The sequence below is a fragment of the Manis javanica genome, chromosome 2 (genome assembly GCF_040802235.1).
Source record: "Manis javanica isolate MJ-LG chromosome 2, MJ_LKY, whole genome shotgun sequence".
Lineage (NCBI taxonomy): Eukaryota > Metazoa > Chordata > Mammalia > Pholidota > Manidae > Manis > Manis javanica.
In genome coordinates this window covers 62,754,345-62,767,976 of record NC_133157.1, presented here as the reverse complement: position 1 = coordinate 62,767,976, position 13,632 = coordinate 62,754,345, and the positions used below count along the sequence as shown (strand labels likewise).

Genomic DNA, 13,632 nt, shown 5'->3' with positions numbered 1-13,632 from the left:
GAAAACAGACATTTGGATACTCAGCTTGTCTGGTCGAGATTTTAAAACACATAAGCATGACTACAAATCTGTTTCTTGTGTGAGGAAAAGACAAAGAGAATATATAAACAATCCACAATTATTCTATAATCTCAGTTTCCATTAATTGTTTTTAAACAGCTACAATCTCTTTGAGGGGAAAATTAATGGAGGAGTCTGGAGTAAAGAAAACAAACGTCTAAAATTTCAACAACCACTTGTTTTCTCTTAAAAACCCTTAAAAGACAACGTGATGGAATTCTAGTAGTAATAGCTAACTTTATAGGGTATGCATAATGTGCAGGCTCCATACTGTTTTACTGCCATTATTACATTTAATACAACATAAATACACTATAATTAACTATAATTATATGTTTAAACTTATAACAAAAATGACATTTAAAAGTTAACATATTATGTTAAACTTGTAAGATTCTGTAAGTTCTCTGATATAAATGTAAAATGTATGTTTTTAAAAAGTAACCATTTATTTGCTTGAAGTATAATCCTCTTTTACTTTCTTGGCACAGTGCCTTTAAATTAGCTGGCATGAACATATTTCAATAGTCAAAGGGAGTGGGACCAGGTATATCAAATAATAATTTCCCTCTTTTCCTAGTGAATAAGTAATTTGCACTAATATAAATTAGACTTTGTGTTTCACCATGCCCTATGTTCATGTAGTTAGTGTCACCTTCAAATAAAGTAACCTAAGTTAAATTTTAACAGGGTGGATTTTAGTTTGTGGGTATGATGCTCAGTCTTATATGTCCACTTGACCAGCTTCTAGTCCCCAGTTATGCAATAAAACACTGACTTCGGTATTGCCGTGAAGGTATTTTTTAGATGTGATTAACATTATTATCAGTTGATTTTTAAACATTGAGGATATTATCCTTGGTAATTTAGGTGGGCCTGCTCTAATCAGTTAAAAAGTGTTAAGGGTAGAAGCAAAGTTTTCCTGAAGAAAGAAGGTATCCTATCTGTAGCCTGCTCATCTGGTCCTAGAATTAGAAACTCTGGCACCATCTTCCCTTCCCCTCACCCCAGCATTCGATCTGTCACCACATCCTGCTGCTCACTTTCATCCCACCGCCACTACCTCCATCCAGGCCTCCATTAAATCTTGTAAAACTGCACGTCATCCTGACTGGTGCAATTACTTCGAGTCTATTTCCACTCCACACTCAATTCACCATCTATACTATCAGCTATCCCTTGTCAAAATCCAGCTTGAACATCTCTGATTGCCTCAAGAGAAAGGAGCATGTGATACCATTTTGGACACCCCAGCACTTAGCAAAATATCAGTCACACAGTAATTGTTGGGTAAGCAGGAGTCAGTTCTCCAGGGCATGAGAAGCACAGACTCTTCTTAGTTGGGCAAAGCCTCTGTGGGCATTGTGACTAAAGCCAGGTGAAACTGTCACTAGGAGTCCTGCATTTCTTTTGGCTCAGAGGCTCTTTTTCCTTTTTTAAACAGCTTTATTGAGGTATAATTGGTACACAAGAACTGCATATACCTCATGTATACAATTTGATGAGTTTGGCCATATGCAAACACCCATGATACTATCACCACCATTGAGGTGATAGACACATACAATACTTCCCAGAGTTTTTGTGTGTCCTGTGCAGCTTTATTATTTATTTATTTTGTCATCAGAAGGTTTTAATTTTGGAGAGTCAGTGAACTCTCTGGAGCTTCTCCCTAGAAAAATACATTTTTGCATATAATTTCCGGGATTTCACAAGCTTCCTGAAACCCATCCAGTCATGAACTAACCTTGTGGTCCATGGACTCCAAGTCAATAACCCCTGAGTAGAACCAGTTTGATTTTAGCAGGTTCCAGTTTGATTTTAATTCCTTCTGGTTTGGGCCTCAGCTTCCTTTCTTGTTCAAATATTTTGTGTACTGTCATCCAAGCATCCATACGACCCAGGAAGCCTGGCCACAGTAATCAGTGAAAGATGGCTTCACCTATGAGTACTCAGTTCTCAGGAAGGAGAATGCCCCAGGGCCACTGCTGTCCTGTCAGTCACACAGGCAGCCCTGGGTTGCAGGTATGGGATCTAACAACGCTTCTGCCAAAATAGCCACCTTTTCACCTTTGAGGCCCTGTGTTTGCCTTTCAAGCTATATGTGAAGATGGGGAAGTGGAAAAACTAGGGGAATGTAACTGAGGTTAAGCCAGGAAGCAATTCATGGCACCACTTAAAAGAAGCCCATACTCCTGACATCCAGTCCAAACACTACTCTTCAGACACAGCCCCCTGCCCAGTATCCACCATGAGAAGTTTTTACATTAGGCTTATCTGGGCCATTGTGTGAAGTCATTCTGAAAATAAATCTTCACAGCTCAGACAGCCAGATACAAATGAATGGGAAAATGCTGTCTGTGGCTGTTGAAGACAAAGCTCAATGGAAGCTGAATCGGGAAGACAGGAGGGAACTGGCTGAGGGGCAGCAATGACACCAGGGATGTGAGTACTTTAGAAGTGGAGAAGAAGTGGGAGAGCCCAACAAGGGCCATGGTGCACTGTGCCATATTTTAGGGCATTATATATGAAGCAGCAGATAGTCTAAGCTAAATGCTTTTATTCCAAAACCAAGAATTCACAAAATCTAATAAGAGAAAGGGAATGAAAAGCTTAGAAGGCTTCTTGTCTGTCAATCAATCACAAAAGCAATTATCTAGGGACGATTTCTATAAGGTAGCTTTGCTAGGCCCTGTACAGCATGAACTGCTCATTAAAGCACCTGTCACTAGGTCTTACAGAGTTGGCCGGAGCTGTACCAAATACCCCGATTTTTCTGTCCCATTTAATATTTTTCAGGGAGAACAGAAATAAAACTACTGTGCCAGGTATGACAAAGTATTGTAATGCAACCAAGCACAATATAAAAACCCACAGATCTCCCCATTACTTTCAAACAACAGAACCTAAGACTTCAGCTCCTTAAGAACCTCTATCATTTGCAAAGGAACTCCCAGATACCAGGTTCCAGAAGTGGTTCCATGACACTTTATCACAGCATTTCTCCTACTGCACTCAAAGCATCCGGCTCCATGGGTTTCCTGTTGGAATGTGATCTTCACAAGGGCAAGTTCAGGTCTGGTTTCTAAATCCTCAGAGCTGGAGCAGGGCCTCACCGGTGCTACCTGAGCTGATTACTCAGCCAATCACAAATGCTGACTGCCTGGGTCATTTTCTTAGGTGGGATATATCAGCCATGAACTTCACCGTCTAGTATCTAGTCCCTCTAATGCCACCAAGATTGAGGACAGGCTACAGAAAAGTGCAATTATAATAAGATTTTCAAAATTTTGCAACTAATACAGTTTCTCATTTCTAAAGTGGTCATTTGAATGTGCTGCTGACCATCTTACTTCTATAGGTCCATATCAACTCCCTCTCTGTTTCCTCACTTGCAATTATGTTACTTCTTTCTGGTGATCTTTTCTCTTGTTGCTGGGCTTCATCAAAACAATGTGGCTGTATAAGGATGGAGAATATGTCTATCTTCTACACACTTGCATCTATGGGTCTAACTCAGTGGCTGGCACATATAGTAAGTGCTTAATAAATATTGTCAAATGGAATAAATGAAGTTATTGAGCCTGTATTTCTCAAGTAATTTACTAGAAGAGTAGTTTTATGAGATACACTAGAGGAAAAAAGAAGATTGGTTTGCTGGCCAAGAAGTTCTGAGTAATGCTTAGTGTTATCTATCCTTTCGAATATTGTATATCTAAGGTTCTTGTCTTGGAGAACTCTTTGTAAGAAAGAAATCAATTGAGTATTATTTAGCTCAGCATTTCTCAAATGTATATATGACAACAAAAAGCTTTTCTAAAGTAGTATCTAATAATATCCTTGGGATGTGTTTCAAAGAACACACTTTGGGAAACACTGCTTTAAAAGCTAAAAGAAAACACTGGGCCACTAGGCCCAGAGACACAAGTATTTATTTTTCTGTATTTAAAAGGCTGGAAATGGCTTTTGGACCTCTCCAGAGACAGGAGCTTGTTCTCCCTGCTTACTTGCATGAACAGCCTTCCCACCCCCAAAGGTGAATTCTCAGTTCCTGTCTAACAATTCCAAGTGCCACATAGTAGCAAAATGCTCTGGGAAACACAGCTGGCATCACTGGGGCTACTTAAAATAGAAGTCTTGAAGCAACTGGTTTGGACTTTAAATCAATACTGTTGGCCTAGGATTAAATTTAAGAAGACTTGTTTTTATCATTTAAATTTATGTATTAATTAGCATCACTACTTTCAACCAAAACTGTTTGCCTTACAAAAGCATATCCACCACCTTTCTTGAAATCAGTTAACTGAGGCATCACAATACCCAGGCAGGATAGTACGTCCCACCATCGTTTTGAGATGTGATGTAAGTAGTATGTCACTGACCACTGTAAGTTAGTAAGTGACTCACTTAAAAAGAAAAAAGAGATTAGTGCTGTTTTAACATCACCCCTTAACAGCATCACTCTTACTTGAATTTAAAAATGATTTCTTTAATGCGAGAGGAAGTAGGGGGTGCTGGTTCATCCTGAGATGATGACATATGCCCATTACTAAAATTCTGTTAAGAGTCAGAGTGATTTTTAATTTATTCCTAAGTAGGAAAGAAAGAAAGAGCTGGGGGTGGGTGGAGGATGGAAGAAAGGAAAGAAGGGAGAGAGGAAGGATGGAAGAGAGGGAAGAGGAAAGAAAATGAAAGAGGATGTCAAAATCTGGGAAGAAAATTGCTGAAATCTGGTTGTGTATCCTAGGTGTACATGCCATCTGCCACGTAGATAGTGACAGAGAACAACTGATAGAAAAGTGAGCCTCACTGCCTCTATTAATACGTGCTTCTAATGTTTCCACTGAGGGGAAAATACATTATTTTTCCACAGCTTTTTAAGAGTCTAACAACAAACAGCACAAAGCAAGATGAGCTATGTGGTACTTAATGAAATTGTAGTTTGGAGTATATATGGGGTGGTGGTGGCTCTGAACAAATTCCAAAGAATTGCCAGACATGAAGAGTTACATGAAATAAGCTGCTTTGTTTTAGCCAGAAAGCTATACAGAGCTCTTCTCTGAGAAGGAAATATAAAAACATGTTGCATTCACACACATTTCAAATGCTGTGCTTGGTTTATAACAGCTTGTGTTGAGATCACAAAAGTAAAAGTCATCAATCACGGTGGGTCAAAGGTGAATGTTTAACAAACATTAACAAATCACACCCAAAGTCTGGAATCTTTGTTGAACTGTGAAATGGATGAGAGATTTGCATCATTTCCAACTTTTGGCCCAGCATTCTTTGCATTCACTTTTAAAAAGTCCATTTTGATAACAGGCCAGAGTTGAAGAAATTCCCCCTTCTCCTGGCCCCCCCACTTTGGCACCTCCAAGGTGAAAATGAAAAAATCTGATCAAGCTCACAGCCTTGAGGGAAATTTCAAGTGGCTTTTCTCTTATTTCACCACTCATTATCAGGCACAATTGAAGGACAAATTCTACCTTTTGCTCTGCAGGCTAAATTCTATTCTCCCTGGAGACCACAGCTGGTGACTTGAGTATTTTGCTACTCATTTATCTAGGTAGCCCTCTATTTAATGGACTCAAGATCTGCCAAGTGCCTTCAGTGGAAAAGTCTGCATCAGCTGATGGAATGTGTGGGTGTGCACATATTAGGCAAAGAGAAAAGTGACTTTCTGCATGCAATAAGCCAAATTATCCCAACTCATTTGCAGAAGTTTTTCTTTCTTTTTTTTTTTGCTTTCCACAGTTTGAGTATTTAGGTGAGATTTCAAGTTATGAGTAGGACCCAACAGGTGTGGGAAAGGGCCACATGTTCCATGGCCAGGGCATCACTTATGAGATCTCTGCACCTCCCGATGAACATTTGTCTCATGGCAGAGGATGCCTTGTTACTGGCCCTGATTTCAGAGTAGGGCCTCATAGAGATGGCAACGTTAAGACCAAAATAATGTCATTTAGTGTCTAGGGGAAAGTTAAAAAGAGGATTAGAGGCAGGCAGGCAGGCAGGGTATATTAAACGAGTCCATGACTAACAGGGTGTGACAGAAGAGGGTTTTATTCTTTTCAACAAAACAATTCCCTAGGGCTGGGACCATTACTCCGCTGTGCCTTTTATCACCTTGGAATTTTTATGGTTATTTTTGATGAATTCACATTTTTGTAAAGGCTTTTTTGAAATGATGCCAGTTTTCAATTTTTAATTAAAGTCGTAAATAATCTTAATTCTGTCTTAAAAGGTTTATTGTTTCTTACTTTTTTTTTTTTTATTATTGCTGCCAGGAAATATTTCAAATACCTAGCCCTGATGTGAGTTAGCAATTATAATCTCTCCAAGGTCTAGTAACAACATTGTACCATGTAGATACTATACACCAGTATACCAGCCTAAGGTTTGAAAATGTGGATTGACTGATTTCAGGTTTATTAGCACTGCTTCTCTGGGGAGTGACATTTCCTCTTTTTATTGGATGGAGCAACTTTCATCATTTTAATTTCCACAGATTAATCCTTCACAGATTCATAAAGGATTTTTAAAACCCTCAGATTAAAAAGGTTAAAATTTGGAAAGTAAACACAGTAAACTTGTCATTGAGGGCTGGACCAGGAAAGTCAATCAAATCCAGTTCAACCATTTGCAGGAAACAGAGTGTATAGCAAACACTAAGTTGCTGCAGAAAAATACCTCATTTCACATAAAACAAAACTAAGAATACTGCAGTTTTTGACATTATACTATAATACTGCTCCTTGAAAGTACATCTTGCTATCTAGATTCCCTGTTGAAGGTTGCCTGCAAATTGTCTAAATTTCTATATTGTAGTCTCTCAAGGTTTGATTTTCTTTTTTAAATTGGACCTTCCAGAATCTCCTGCACACTCAGAACTACTCCTCCAAGTGTAGCTCCTAGAGGCTGAAACATACCAATAGAAACCAAGTAATTAACAATTCCTGAAAATATCCTAGTAGGTTTCCATACTGTCAACCTAGGTTACCTTCCCAGGTGGAATATCATATTGGTGCTTATTTGTCAAGATAAAGGACTTACATTCTTTCATGTCCATCACGATTATTACTCTCTATGAAGGTGTTCTGCAAGCTTATGGAAGATTTGCTATTACTGTAAAACCTCACATGGTTAGGACAACTTGAAGTTGGAGAATGGTCAGATTTAGGGGGGCAAAACTCTCATTAAGAGGGTTTGTGTGTTTTTTTAAAAAAAAAAAAACATGACTTCTTACTTCAAGTTCATAAAATATACACAGATAATGACAAAAAACAGCAGGCAATGGTCCTGCTGAAGCCAGTTAGCAGTATGCAACAATGGGCTCATTTTAAACATGTTAAACATCTCCCTTACAAATTTATTTATATTATTAATTCACTTAGCGATTCCTTTGCTCTTCTAAAATACAAAACTATATCCAATCATGTTGAATGATCATGTTAGCTGTTGATAATCATCTGTTATGAATTTACTGGTATTTCAATTAAAGTGACTTAACTATATAGAGGGAACAAATGACTTCAACAATTGACTTATAAGAGTGGATTTGTATGCAATTAAGAATATCTATCAATTCCTTCTAATGGGACATTTTTCTGACTCACAGAGGTCAAATCCTTTCCATATATGAGTCCTCAACTGGCACTGCAGTGATATCACACAAGAAAAAGCTCAAGTAACAAAAAGACTACACAGCATTTCCCAACATTAAAGAGTTAAATCCCTGTTAACCACGAGAGAATGCAAGATTCTAGTTAGCTAGGAGCCACAATGACCTGAAACCCATGGCTACGGAGTTCAGTCACACCACAGGGATCAATCACTTGAAATAAGCTGATTTAAACTTGTTATGAAGGGCCCTTAACCAAATCAGTTACTCAGCTCAACACAAATGAAACAATGAAAAAACCAAGGTCAGCTGAACATGCTTTCCGCCATCATCAGAAGATAATCTGTTGGTCCAAACTTTACAACCTCAGCTTTAGGAAATGCCTTGAAAGGTAGTGAGCACCTCCTTTCTTGAGGTATTGGTGCACAGCATGGCCAACCACCTGTAGGGATCTTACGAGGTGAGGAGAGCAAGTTAAGTCAGTTAGCTAGTTAATCTTTAATATTTCTCCCAAATCTGAGATATTATGATATCTCAGAACTTTGAAATATGTCCAATTCCTCACTGATTGTCAAAGTAATTTTGGTTCAATTATTTTCTCTTATTTTCACACACAGTTCCCATTAAGAAACATTTTTCCTAAGCTTAAAGAGAGGGATGCTCTATACTTACTCATCCTAGAGATTTGCCTACCTTCTTCTTCATCAAAGCTAAAATGATTTTATCCAATTGATGTTTTATGAAAAAGCACTTAACCCCAGAAGAGAATTTTTATTGTGCTCTTCTTCTGAATTCAACTTAATTTCCATAAAAGCCTTTTGTTACTTTCCAGTTTAGGTGACTTTTGCTTATTTTCTCTGATTCCTATGGTACAAGCCCACCCCAGACATTCATAACTGGCTGTACCAGCTATATATACATCAACAAACCATAGCATTGCTGTTACTTCATGGAAGACTCCCTGCTTCAGAGTCTAAAGCATGTTACACCTTGAGAAGTATCAGAATTTCCAAAGCCCTGGAGAAGCTCCCAAAACTACAAGAGCAATTTAAATATCTTTCCTGGCTGGTTAAATTCTCTTTTAAAATTACCTTTTTTCTGGCTTGTTGATCTTTGGAAGAATGTGCCTTCACATGCTTTCTTAGGGAACTTGGGTCTGTGTAGCGTTTGGTGCATCCTGGAATTTGACAAGCATAAGGTTTCTAAATAAGAAAGAGAAAGAAACAGCTGCAGTTAAATCATAAAGGTAATTGGGAAAGATTTACTCAGACTATTGACTTCGGAGCATGAACTGCTACCAAGTGACTGATGTGAAATGCTGGGTAATACTCATGCATTTTAATAGAAAGCCCAGTAAGTTTACATCAAGGCAAAGAAGAGGGTAAACTTTCAAGGAACAAAGGGGTAGCCTATCTTTGATGATTTTTAAGAGATTGCTTTAGAGGTGCACTCTCAGCATGAAACCTCTTGTGGCATTTTGTTTTTAAATGTGGAAATTAGTAATAAGCATCACCAGTCATACTTACAAGTCATGTTCCCCTGAAAACAATCTTTGGTACTGTCAGAAACTAGGAAACATATTCCTTAAGAGTTCAGGTATAGAAAAGTCCAGAAAAGACTGGAAATGTTTCAGAAGAAACCTGATTTAGGAATGAGAAGGAGAGAATTAAAAGAGAAAATCAGTGGAAAGTGAGTAAGAGACAGTAGGTTTCAAACAACAGACACATGAAAAATCAGCCAGAGAAACATGAAGAGTATTAGCTGTACAGGAGTCCTGGTGCTGAGCCTGGCCTGGTGAATCAGCCCTTGGCTGAGCACGGTGAGAACAAGTTTTGGCTACTCCAATTCCCCTGTGCTCCTTAGAGATGTGAGGTGTAGAGCCTAAGGCTGAGTCTAGAATCTTTTAATTTTTGTTTCCCTGGTGATTGGTATATAAAAATTGGGAATGAAGGAATGAGAGTGCTACACATCGATTCAAATTTTTAGCACCCATTTCTACTTTACAAACAAAATTCTTAGCAAGGGTTTGAGAGTATGGCTTTTAAGTTCTGCAATAAATCAAAGCCTTCTGCTTGCTCTAAGAACTAAACATCACAAGATCTACTTTGTTTATAAGATATATTAATGGTTACTTATCTATTTAGGATCTTCTTGGGTAAGACATCGGTGCTGTGCCTACATGACTTGAAATGTAAGGAAGAGAACTGAAACCCTATCTCCTAGGTTTCTTGCTCTAGAAACCTGCTATCCTATAGACCAAAAAAAAAAAATCAGATTGTTATCAAAATTGCTCACATTTGTTCCTATTTTCATGTGCATGCTTGTCATTTTGTGGGTCAGTATATATGTGGGTTATACCATTTGCTCGGCTGGAAGCCATATTTATGATCCATGTTTTTTGTTTTGTTGCCTTTTTTTATTCCAACAACAAGGTGAGGTCATGGACATATCATTTAGTTTGATACTCTCAATTCTAATTCTAAGTTTGATTATCTGATGCATTTGTTCACTCACTGATTAACTGATTGAATCACCCAACAGCTCTTATACTTCCATGATATGGTGGGCACTGTGTCACATATTAGGGGTCTAACAGCAAACAACAGATGAAACAGTCAGTCTCTCAGGTGTCATAAAACAGTGAGCCAATTATGGACTGAAGTCATGTGCCAGTGAGTTTCTAGTGGGAAAGCAAAGGTTTTCTTTAACCTGGAAATCTTTTCTGCATTTCCTGGCTTTCCCGCACTAGCCTTCCCTCTCCTGCTCTGGCTTTAGAGGAGCAACTAGCTTATATGTTTATTGGCAGTTACGGTGTGAACAGAAGCTCATGTTCTAAACATCAGAGGAGATGGTGCCTGTAAAAAAACTTTGGAAATGTTAACATGTTATACAAATTGAGGCCACTGTTATTACCATGGTCACTATTAATTTGAGTTGGGAAGATAATAAATGGGTAATGTCGTTCTGTATTTGATTTTGAAGGTGTTCTTGAAGAAGGCTTAAATCCTCACCATTCTCCCGCTGGCTTTCACTTTCTGCCCTGCTCTCACCCACCTGGGATGGGTATGCCAAAATAGCAACTTCAGGGGCGGGTCTAAGTGGGATTGGTGTACTGGCTATTTAATCTCAGATAGCCTCGGCTTTAAATGGCATGCTACACTTCATCAAACCACATTTTTCATTATTTTCCATTTAGTATTGTAAAATTATTTCCCCTGTTTAATTATTAAGCTGCTAATAGAGAAATGAGCTAGTAAAACTTTTCAGGGTTAAAATTATTGACTCAGTAATCTTCATGGGAAAACCATTTTTCTATAGGCAAAAAAATCCACTTAATTACAGAAAGAGTATTTTATCCAAAATTCTGACTACATGAGGATAGGAGTGCTTAAGGAAAGGGGATGAGGGCCTAAATTTCAAGTTGTTCTTGGAGCAACTAGAATTTGCTTTTTAAAACAAATGTTTAATTCCCATATGATTTTAAAGGAATTTAGCACTTTGTTGAATGCAATAAAAAGTTAAGTATGAGATAGTATCTTAAAGGAAAAATGATGGTTTTAAAAAATCTAGTAGAAAAATGTTTTTAAAAAAATAAAAAACAGCTGAGTTTTAAAAGCTACTGGATTGAACTGAATCATGAAATTATTGTCTTAGGTAGCTTTCCTCAGAAGTTTTAAAAATGGATATATATTTTTTTAATCCCAAAATGATTTTGAGAATACTGTTGGTTTGATTAGCTAAAATTAGCTACAAGGAAAGAAGGGTATTGTAGAACTACAACACTTAGCCTCACAATAGTTCTTTCAAACTACAGATAACTAGCTAGAGTCGAAGCAATTTCTCAAGACAATCTTGTCTCATGAATGTTCATTCTTCCATGATAAAGTTTAATGACAAATTGGAAAATTTAATAGATTCTACCAAGACCATTTTAGACATACAAAATAGGGCATTTTAACATAATTTATTCTTTTTTCCTATTTCCATCTTTAAAAAACTCTGCTATTCACCAAATTTATTCATTTAATATTCTATTCTGTTGGCCCCCAAATCACTGAATTCAATTCAGCTAGAGTAGGGAGAGTCCATCCTATGCCCACATTGCTCTAATTATATTTCAGAATTTTACTAGGCAAACCATCACATTTATGTATATTGAGAGATAATTCTGTTTACAAAGGTTATGTGACATATAGCTAAAAAATGACTTCTATCAATATGACTAATAGAGACTAATATAAAAAATTTAATAAATATGTCAACTATAACATCAGAAGAATCTTAAATATGTATGAGAAAGTGTGTAGAAATAACAGTATCTTTTCAAAATTCAAATTCTGGTGTAGTTTAATAATAGACATCAGAATGTTAACACTGAAAAAGTACTGTCATGAATACATTATTTGCAAGAATGTGGGAAAAGAGATCATGATGCGTATAATACATTTATTCTGATGGCTTGTTAAGTGAAGTGAAATTACATATAGACTACCTGGCCTCATGTAAGGAAAATGGCATCAAAACCTCAGAAATGCAAAGGAGGACAATCAACATAATTTTGAGAAAACAAAGGAGTCTTATAAAAGCCATTTGTAAATGAGCAAAATGTTACAGCACTATGAGAGTTGAGGTGTAATAATGAAAATCAATTTTCTCATAGGATTTCTGTCAATGGATATGTGTCTTTTAACACATAGCAAGTGTGGTGAAACTCAAACCTGGAGAAAGATTTGCTGATTCCTTTTAGATTGCTGGAAAGTGAACATACCAGGTAATTTCTAAACCCAAAGGCCAGATTCTCTCTTGAAAACCAGGCCAGCCTCAAAGTTATTCCATCAAGAAGAAAAGAGCCAGGTTGAGGGAAAAGAAACTGCGTCCTCCTAAGAGCGCAGTATACATTGGCTGTGTCAGTGTGCCTTGATATATGAGTATTTACTTTAATGCCCAGTCCCTAGTGGTCATTCTCTGTACGGCAGTCTACTATATGATGGCACCTAAACTATCTTTGTTTTGTATACACAGTAACCAAGGAACCCCTTTGTCCCAGGCAGTTGTAATATTTAGGATCACTCATGACTATAGAAAAAATGAAGAGCGAGCCAAAAAGGGCCCCTTCTGGACCTTTCCCAGGTTCCACTGCTGCCCCTGGCATTGTCCCTATACCTTGCAGACCATACAGCAAGCACCTTCACCATCCCACTGTCACACAGGCACTTCCTCACCCCGAGCCTTGGGGCTGGAAGTTGGGAAGCTCCTGCCATTCTTACAGTGTCCAGATGCGTCCTCTGATGCTTGGCGCGGTCGCTGGAGTTACTGAACGCCTTCTGGCAGCCGGGATGCTGGCACAAATACGGCTTCTCGCCTGTGTGGCTCCGCAAGTGGATCTTGAGATTTTCGAGCCTTGAAAAGGCCTTCTTACAGCCCTCAAACTGCAAGAGGAAACCAATTTTTAGTTGTTGAGAAGGACCTTGAATGTTTGGGGCTGGGGGATAGGAAAAAAAAAATGTCCTCACCCTGAAACAAAAAAAATAAGATGAAATCTGAACAGTAACAAGTACTGCTTCTAAAAATAACCATATGTTTATGTGAACTGCGTTTTTCCACTAATATATACGCCACTTTCTGTACCAGATTTGGGTCCCAAACTGATTTCTGTGATTACTTACATTGGAGAAAATTTGCTGTGAGCCATCTGGCTCAGTTAATAAAAATACAGTAATGCATGTCTTAAAGATTTATTAAAAAATTAACACACTTTTCCATTTCAAAATTAGTCTAAATTGAAGGAACCAGGAAAGAAGAAACTTTTTACCACTAATAAACCAACAACAACAAAAAAATCAGAGTGATGTGTGAGAAAAGGGGTGACTTGAAGATACAAGAATATGAGATGAACAAGGCACATATCCGCTGATCACCCTGATCATAAGGGGGCTTTTCAACTTCCAAAA

General features: G+C 37.8%; 1 protein-coding gene across 6 annotated transcripts in view; it reads right to left on the bottom strand.

The window, feature by feature from the left end:
• Nucleotides 1–13,632, bottom strand: part of GLIS3 (GLIS family zinc finger 3) — a 441,081-nt gene that overhangs the window by 96,130 nt on the left and 331,319 nt on the right. For 5 of the 6 annotated variants that reach the window (XM_037019028.2, XM_037019031.2, XM_037019032.2 and 2 more), the window contains 2 exons: nucleotides 12,949–13,110; nucleotides 8,773–8,883 (listed from right to left, as the gene is read on the bottom strand). In XM_037019028.2, coding sequence (XP_036874923.1) covers nucleotides 8,773–8,883; nucleotides 12,949–13,110 — 273 coding nt within the window. The remainder of the gene's footprint in view (nucleotides 1–8,772; nucleotides 8,884–12,948; nucleotides 13,111–13,632) is intronic. The other variant, XM_037019030.2, reaches the window with a different exon arrangement.